The sequence below is a fragment of the Chenopodium album genome, chromosome 10 (genome assembly GCF_948465745.1).
Source record: "Chenopodium album chromosome 10, dcCheAlbu1.1, whole genome shotgun sequence".
Taxonomy (NCBI): domain Eukaryota; kingdom Viridiplantae; phylum Streptophyta; class Magnoliopsida; order Caryophyllales; family Amaranthaceae; genus Chenopodium; species Chenopodium album.
Genome location: NC_137843.1, coordinates 53,205,960 through 53,215,451, shown reverse-complemented (window position 1 = coordinate 53,215,451; position 9,492 = coordinate 53,205,960). Strand labels below are relative to the sequence as shown.

At 35.0% G+C, this 9,492-nt stretch overlaps 2 protein-coding genes across 2 annotated transcripts; both read right to left on the bottom strand.

Moving 5' to 3' along the window:
* Positions 1-5,175: 5,175 nt before the first annotated feature.
* On the bottom strand, positions 5,176-7,304 carry LOC145565399 (uncharacterized). The gene is made up of 3 exons (XM_081625419.1): positions 7,094-7,304; positions 6,069-6,446; positions 5,176-5,936 (listed from the first exon to the last, which is right to left on the bottom strand). Exons 1-3 carry the CDS (start codon positions 7,302-7,304, stop codon positions 5,176-5,178), a joined length of 1,350 nt encoding a protein of 449 aa, XP_081481545.1.
* Positions 7,305-7,373: 69 nt separating this feature from the next.
* Positions 7,374-8,152, bottom strand: LOC145565398 (uncharacterized). The gene is made up of 2 exons (XM_081625418.1): positions 8,023-8,152; positions 7,374-7,855 (listed from the first exon to the last, which is right to left on the bottom strand). The coding sequence occupies exons 1-2, from the start codon at positions 8,150-8,152 to the stop codon at positions 7,374-7,376; spliced, it is 612 nt and encodes a 203-aa protein (XP_081481544.1).
* Positions 8,153-9,492: the final 1,340 nt, after the last annotated feature.

Below are 9,492 nucleotides of genomic sequence, written 5' to 3'. Positions count from 1 at the left end.
CAAACAAAGTTGCTTTCATGTTGTTACCCTGTAATATAGGACAGATAAAGTCATGCAAAGCAACTATAAGATAGAAACTTGAATATAGGACTTTAAAATGTTTGGTATATACCTCCTCATCTTCAAAAACCAGTTTTTGAAACCTCTTTTTGTTGGAAGGAGTTCGGATAGGAGATTTCCTTTCATAGTGACTCGAACTTTGTGTGCTTTGCTTATAGGTGAAAGCTTGTTTAAAGGTGTGTATTCTGGTTTCATATGCGGGACACCAACGTTAAAAAGGGTTGTCATATAAGTAAACATTAGGTAAAGCCACAAATGTTATAGTTTTTTGTGTTGTTAGCTAGCAACAAAAAACAGCTTAAGATGTTGTACAAAAACTATACACTGTGTTATAAGTGAATTAAAAAAAAAAACCAGCCACAAATAGGCTTAGATGATGTGGTTTGTACTTTATAAGTTTCTATTCATTATTACTCGATGGTGAGGCACATGGGAGAGCTTACTATGAGTAAATAAGGACTTTAGGTCACTGGTTTACCTTTCAGGTAATAAGTAGTGGCTCAGTTCTATATAAAAGGAAGGTGTGGGGAATATTTCAAGCATCCCGCACTTTAGCCCCACTGTGATCATACACTTAAGTATGGTGGCGTCTAAAGTGAAGGAAGCTAGAGCAAAAGAGTCGCCAACAAGTTTTAGGAACTTGTAAACTGTTCACAGGGTGAAGGTTACACCCCTTCACGATCCATGAGATCGCTAACTCCATAGTGGTCTGGAACCATGACTGGATATTCAGGGATGAAGGTACAAATCCAACCTAAAAGAGATTGAACCTGCCCTTAAAATAGGCCTCTACTTTATTCTTCTCATATTCATGTGCGCTTTCTGACTAACATACAATCAATATATTAATCCTAAACCTGTTTAATCTGTGTTGGTTGAATATTAATGCACAAACAAAACTATTATTGGCGATCACTTGAATTAAAATCACATTAGCCTAAATAAAATTATTAATTATCTTATTAAGCGTGATTTCAAGTACAAATTCCCTTTAATCTTACAAGAGAGGGCGTGATCAAGCAATAACAATGATATCAAGCAACATAATAACAACAATCATCATCATAATAATATTCTCAATCAAAGCATAATAATATTATTAGCAAGATCCTAAACATGATACAAATAAGATTAATAAAAAATCCTAGCATGTTACTAAACAATAAAAGATCAAAGCTTTAGCCCTAACATGATACTAGCATGATAGAAGAAATAGAAAACAACCTAAGCATGATACTAGAAAGCAATAAATAACGTCCTAACATGACACTAGGAATTAAAATAATCTAAACATGCTTTCTACAAAATAAAACAATAAAATTAATTACTTTGTTTCCTCACATCTCTTTCTATCAAAACAATACACACATTAGTAACTTCAATAAAAATATTAAATCAAACAATTAATTTAAATAATTGAAATAGAGATTTGGGACCAAACCCTCAGAAATTATCAACCTTTCACATCTAGGGCAAAGATAACTTTGGTCTAGGCTATGTGTGTCTAAGTCTCGTGAATGCGGTATTGTATTTTGAAAAGGCTAGGCTTAGAAATCAAGAGAGAGAAGGAAAGAATAAGCTTTAGCTTAAAGAGAGAAAGAATTAGATGATTGTTGATGATTGTTGGTGATTAAAACGGGGAAATACGACCCTATATATAGAGAAAAACATCCAGAAATGATTAGAAAAGAGTTAGAATTCAAATCAAAATAAAATTCTTTTTGACGCGGCAAGATAAGGACTATCGCGACGCGATAGAATTATCGCGTCGCGATAAAAACAGTTTTTTGCGGATTTTGTTTTTATCATAACTTTTGATCCAGAAGTCTAAATAATTTATATAATATTTCTTTGGAAATATCTTGAAGTCTACTCTCCAACCCAATTGAAATCAGAATAATATCTTTTGTAGTTAAAAAGATATGGCCGAAATAGTGGAAGGGTGTCAGTTTTGGATAGAGTTTCGTATTTCTTTCATATCTTTTTCGTTATAGCTCAGAATTAATATTATAATATATCATTGGAAATATAATTTCAAGATCTATCCAACCATTTAATATTTGAATAAAAATTATGAGGCACAAAAATAATATCTGAACATATTCCATTTCAAAAAGACTCTCAAAAGGAGGAGTTTTATTCAATTTCAAATTCTTTAATCTTATCTTTTCAAAAAAGATAATTAAGATCTCTTAGAAACTTATAGAATCTTCTAATTAACCCTAATTAGTTTAGGAATGGGATTAAAGCCTTTGGACCCTCCACATGATCATTGGGTCGTAGGTGAAATCCGGTTTGGGCTCAGTTTAGTATTCTGGCCTTAACTTCCTCATTATTCATCGGAATTGGGCTTATAATATATCGTTGGAAAAGTCTTTTCAAGATCCATCCAACTACACAATTACTGAAGCCATATTATGGACTAAACTAAATGGACTAGACGTTTTTCATAAATAGGGTACGAAAAGAAAGATTTTCAAAAACAGAAAGAAGTATTTTTATTAAAAACAGATTGATTCACGAGACTCTTTCACATTTCACCTCGTTCGATAATCAATGACGTGAAAGGTATTCACCACTGGGGTTGGTTTTTGGGGAGACACAATAAAGTGTCTACAGAAGGCAAGTTTTTTAAAATTTACAAGTCTTATTTTCTACTCCTCACTCATTTTTCTATTGTAGTTTTCTCAAAACAAGGTGGTAAGCAATGGCAAGAAAAGGCAAAGCTAAGATGGAAAGCAGTGGGAAGTCTGAGCTTCCTAACCAGCCTAGCATAGAAGCTCTAGAGCAAACGCTTGCTGTTCTTGAGAAAAAGGTAACGAACCTAGAGGAAGTGGTGGCTGCGCTTTGCTTTGAGTCGGAAGATAAGCAGCCCAGCCCAAAGAAAGAAACACCAAAAGAAGGGACCAATAAACTTCCCTTTAATTACTGTTGTGATGACATCCACCACCATTCAAGCCCTTCATATTCACCTGGGAGTGATGCTTCATATGGTGGTTCTTTTTAAAAGAGCTATTAGTTAATACTTAGGCACTTGTTCTAAGTATCTGTTGTTATCTACTGTTGATCCCTAAGTAATAGCAGCCTAATATTGCTAATTTCTAAGTATTAGCAGTTATCACTTGTGTTTTCTAAGCATTTTTAGATTTCTGTTGCTTTAGTAGTCAACATGTACATTGTGTTTGTTTATTTATTATTGTACTGGTGATGTGTGGATGTTATGAAATTTCTATTTATTTTCTAGCACATATTCTGTAATTAATTCTTCTTAATTTTAGGTTATCATCATTCGACTTAAAAATTAACAGCAACTCAGATGAACAAAACAAGTGCAAAATAAGATAAAAACAAAATTAGAGTGAAAGCAAAAAAAGATCTAACTATCAGATTGATCTATGTCACCATTAATAAAGGTTGGATACACAAAAAATGCAGATATTAGGAGCCTCCAAAGCTCCATCATCATCTCTCAATTATCTACTCTCTCTAACTTTTTCTTTTCTGTAAAAATTCTCTCCAAAAAATTATAACTCACTTTAACTAAGCCCTAAGAACACATAAACTTTAGCAGTTGATGTAAAATACATTGTACATAGTGAAAATTAATGGCAGTAAGTGTTTTTCAGTTCATATAATTATAGATCTTGAATATTGTTAACTGATAAAGGGTACTAAGTGAAGAAGTTTATGTCAATGTCATGACTCATTATTAATTTATCAACCAGGTATTGTGTTTGAATGAAACTATATTCTTAACGAATAAGGAGCTAGCTACATTTAATTATTGGATGAAACTTGACAGGTTCAAAAGAATATGGTATATAGATAACATGGCATGATAATGTACAAAGTGATTTATGTCAATTTTTAGTAACAGAAAATAGAAGTCAACATGCCATTGTTAAGACTTTTACAGAAGATAGTTAAAATGCATAGAAATAAATAATTGAAATGGCAGTTGTTAAGTAAAGAGCTAAATCATTAATGGACGTACCTTGTTAGAGTGGATGTGCAGGCAGTTTTTGCTAGCACACAGCAACAGCTAAGCAAAGGAGCAGGGAGAAAAGAAGTGGAGTAAATGTTCTACTTGAACTGTAAGGAGATTTAATAGTAGAGAAGTTTCTGAGGTGAAACATGAGTGTCTTTATAAAATCCAATGTATTTTACTATGGCCTGATGTATTTTATTGTCCAGCAGATAAGAATGAGTATAAAGTGAAATTAAATATAAGAAATCTGCTTTGTGCTTAATTTTAACAAAGGGTACTTTTATTATGATGGTGAAATAGAAATTATGTAAGCCAATTATGAATTGATAGAGATTCTTTTTTTAAGAAAGTAGATTTTGCAGTAGATTAAAGTAAGTAGAAATTATTCAGACTGGACAAACTCATCATAACTTGTTAGTTTTCTCAATATATATAATCATTATATATGAAAAGTCTTCTGATAGATTTTAAGAAAACTTTGCAACATTGTTTTGTCCAGCAGTTAATAAGGTGTGTGCAGTAAAAGTGAATAAAGGACATTTGTTTACTAGATAATAGAATAAATGGCTATCGCTGCAATTCAGCTGCAAAAGTCAGGATGCTGACCAAATAAGAAAAGGTAAGAGTTCCTTTTTACAAAATCAGATTTTGTGATAAGTATGGAAAATCTAGGATGCTGCTATTATTGTTCTTTTTAGTTTTAAATAATTTTAAATGATACAGCTAACCTAAATATTGTTATAAAATGCTCACATGTAATAGATGCAAGAGTGGTGTGGCATAACTAACCTGAATTTTGTTATAAAAGAGTCATAAGTATTAGATGCAAGAGTGTTGTAATAAACTAACATAACAACTATAAGGAAAGCATTGTTTGGTTAAAAAATATTATTTGTTTAATATAAATATAAGAGAAGGCACTACAGAAAAGAATATTTTTTAACCAAAAATGTTGTTACAAGGATTTTGAACAATTAAACTGGTGTGTTCAATTACAATGATATATCAAACAGCATAGCAATTGCATGTATAACATGGTTAAGAATTTATTAGTTGAGATGGCAAGAACATTTCACCAAAATCAAAACTGTTAAATCTAGTAATATTAATACCTGTTAAAATCCGCTTCATGTTATACCAGATAACTGTAAGACATCATAGGCTACAATGTTCTTTAGTACTGGTGATGTGTAATTTTCAGTAGGCTGGGGTGTGATTACAGTAACCTTTTTCGACTTCTTTGCCCTCGACAATGCAACATACAGTTGCCCATGTGAAAAGCATGGTTGTAGGAGGTAAACCATGACCTGGCTTAATGTCTGCCCTTGAGATTTGTTGATGGTCATTGCAAAAATTAGTTTGAGAGGAAATTGTTTTCGCTCAAACTGAATAGGGTATTTTGTCGATGATGGAGGGCGGAGGTTAACACGATGAATGAATACAAGTTCTCCTTGGCGATGACCAGTGGCTATAGAACAAACGATGACATTCCTTTTAAAGGACTTGCATATGAGATGTGTGCCATTGCACAAGCCATCTGCTAGATCAACGTTTCTGAGCAATATCACAAGACTGTTTATTTTCAGAACAAGTTCATGTGGAGTCATACCACCTGGGGCAAGCTGGTTAAGGAACTCAGTTGGGTAAATTGCACAGTTATCATCTAGAATACTATCAAAACTTTTGTAAACAATAGCTTCTCTTGGAAATTTATTGATAAGAAATGTGTTGATGGAGCCAACTGCATCATTTAATGGTGTGAGTATGGCTCTCCCTGTGAAAATACGCGGTGAAAATCCGACATGTTCTAAATCAGGGAATGCAGTAGTAGCTAGATGGTTGATAGGTTCATCGGTTTCTTGATAATAACTCACAATGTTTGGAGGAACTTGCACATAAGCATTTCATGTAGACTGCAGCTGGCCATTGCCCAAACTCAGCAGAAATGATGCATATGGGAGATCTTCTTTTGCTAAGATGTTTTCAGTAAGGTGTAATTTTTCTAACCAAGGCCATATACGTGAATTAATCAAGCTTGTTGCAACAGCTTCTCTTTGAGTTTTGCGAGGAACTACTGACAGAACTTGCCTGAAATCTGCTCCAAAAACTATAACCTTCCCACCGAAACGCTGTGCCGGGTCACAGAGATCACGAAGTAAGAGCTCAATTGATTCAATGTTTTCCCTTCTTGCCATCGAGGCTTCAAGCCAAATAATCAGAGCTGCTTCTTTAATTAAAGTAGCTATGCTACCTTGTTTAGGCACATCACAAGTAAGAGATGTTTCTGAATCAAGTGGAATTTTAAACCTGGAGTGTGTTGTCCTGCCAGAAGGTATATTTGCTGCAGCTATGCTTGATGTTGCTGTTGGAAGTACAATTTTCCCCGCTACACGTACCTCTGCATATAGAACGTTGTACAAAATGTCTTTTCAGTTCCTCCAGGGCCATCAACAAAGAAACATGCAGGCTTTTCTGATTAAACATGAGACATAATCTTGTCAAAGGCAATTTGCTGAGCTGAGTTAAGTTTTCCCCTACAGTCAATACATTCTTGAGGAATAGGTGCATCTAAAGCATCATTGATGTCTTTAGTTCTGTTCAGCTCTTCTGGTATCTCTTCATATAAGTGATCAAGCTAGAAATGAGCCAATAGACTCTAAGTGGCTCTCAATCGACTTTATAGTTAGCAACCTAACACGACCTTCATTTTGTGGAAAGATATGCTTGTAATTATCAGATAAATCATTGTAGAATTGTTGCCAGAGTCTATTTGGGTTTCTAGATGTGCAAAAAACACAAACAATTACAAATAAGCGGCAGAAAGGCTACTGGCATTTGAATTTCTGCTGCTTCAGCCAAGCATGAGTAAACTACATTGTCTTCTTCTCACAGCCTTCTTTTTAATAGCTGCTTCCTGAAAAGTGGCATAAAGTATCCTATTCACAATCCGAAGGTCAGTAAATGATTTAAGACTGCGTAAATTAATAAGGAGCAGTCGCAAGTAAAATCGTTCTCCTTCTGCTGGTGTAACACATGCTAGTCAACCAATCACAATTTTCTTATTACGCCTTTGAAACCATGCTTTCTTACTGGCATCCCATCTATTATGCTCACTAAATTCGCCGTAAAGATATCCTGTACCTTCAGGGGAGGCTGCATTTGCTCTAAAAAATTCTGTCAGTTGAGTTTTGGATCTTCGTTCATTTAACTCAGCAAAGTTCAGTTGTTCATGAGCCCGAAGCTGAACTGTTTGCATGTTTTCTAAGTGCACTGTAAAGTGTTGCAAAGGAGGGTGCATCTCAAACAAATCAAAGCCAAAAATTCTCTAAGCTGCCTCACAAGGTGAAACCCATCGACCAGATTGAAACCTTTCATTTTCATCCTCAGGATTTTTTTCTTCTCCGACAACATTAAAAGAAACTCTGTCATGCCCTTTGTAGACATACTTCACAACATGAATCGACGAGCATACTTCTACATTTAAATGGCAATCAAACAGCATAGAGAGTTGTGGGTTGTGTGAAATAACCGAACGGTTATCAAGGCTTGCACCTCGAATTCGTACACTTTCTCCTGTATCTCTTCTTTTGTACATTGGATACCCATCATCATGGTTTGTTGTCTCTTGTAAGAATTTTTTGGGGTAGCTATATTTACAAGACACAGAACTGTTATGCTTTGTAACCATACATGCACACTCAGGATTTACCTCTCCACAGGGGCCACGCATCATATGGCGAACTATAATTTTTCGTAGGTTTGGGGAGCTATGGGGTGGTAATTTAGCAAAGACAAAATGATCAAAATCTGAAGGTATTTTATTTTGTAGTTTGGCTTTAGGATGATAAGGAAATTTGCATGAGAAAGTCCTCTTTTTTGGAATTCGACTACATATATCATGGCAGCCACTTTTCCAAAGACATGTTTCTTCATGATTTGTTTTTTGAGGCAAATCAGTTTTAATCGGAAAATACAAGCAACAAGGTCTGGCCGGTTTTGAGCTGCTTCCCCAGGAGCTAGCTCTGCTTTGATCTCTGGCCAGTTTGCATAGCAAGTCATTGTGACAAACAAATCAGGCTTACCAAAGCGTTGCGCTAAAGACATTACATTTAACTATCGGCGCTTCATGTTTCGTGGGCCACCAATAAAGGTTGGCGGTAATATAACTTGGCGACCCACATTTATGGGGTTTGTTTTACCATTATCAATAGAATCTAAAATCCCCTGATATAAATCAGCCCTGATTATTTGTTGATTATTGCGGAAGTAGTCCAGACGAGTGTTCTCAATTTTCACATACATATCAACAATGTATTGTTGAAAACACCGGCCTGCACGCAATAGCATGTTGTTTGGTCGGCATTTCAGCTTGTAAGCATAGTATTCACGAGGAGAAACATGCCTGACTGAACTACCACTTACATCTGCTAAGCCTGGAATGAGTGTGGTTGCAATTCATGTTAATACAAGCATAAAAAATGAAGGTTGTAATCTTTGTAAAATACTTATATTCAGCTTAGAAACTTACGGTTTGCTTCCTGCTCAAGTACATCTTCTTCTGTATGTACTTCCGATGACATAACAGGATTTGTTTGCTACTGAGCTGCACAATTGTTTTTTGTCAAGCCTTAACCCCAACCACAATCACCATAAGGGAATAAAAGTGGGTGTTGCAGAGGATCATACCATCCATAATTATGGTATATACGATGGGACTTCTGTGACCTTCCTCTTACAGTAATGTATGGGCCACTGGACTCACTTGATGAAGTATTGTCAGGCTAGATTGCAGCTAATTCATCTGTTGTGGGAGCATTATAAACCCGTTGCTCTAGACACTATTTTTATTGATGACAATTTGTGTGTCTTCATGAATGTCAAGTTCTTTCAAGGATCTGAAAAAGCGAGCATAGGGATTATGTTCAGTTACTTCCATAAGTATGTCTATAATATTTTGTTTAATTTGTCTAAAGCATTCTGTTCTAGCAATTGTTTCAAAATGACCAACATAAAAATAGAGTTGCAAATATTTAGGGCCATCATCACCAGGGATTAAATCAGGCAAGTTATGTTAAATCTGGCCATGCAATTTAAAGACATAAATTCCTTTATGTGTGTCTGCATCATATTTGCTACCCAATGAGCTAAATGCAAATAAGTTGTTATATAAACGACTATATTGTCTAAAGTGTTGTGCATCTTCTTCGTCAGATGTAAAAAGTCTATATAGGGCAGGGGGATATTCATTTGTGGCTAATTCAATAGATCCGTTTCCACTAAAGAAATGAAGTGTTTCATGTTGGAATTTCTTTGCATTACAGTGTGCACAAAAGTGAGGCGGTTTTAGTTTCAAAGGTGCAATAGGTAATTTGAGGCCAACCATAGCAGCTGGGGGTTCTGTTATGCAACCAGCGAATGCTGCAGCAATCTATTAGTATGTTATA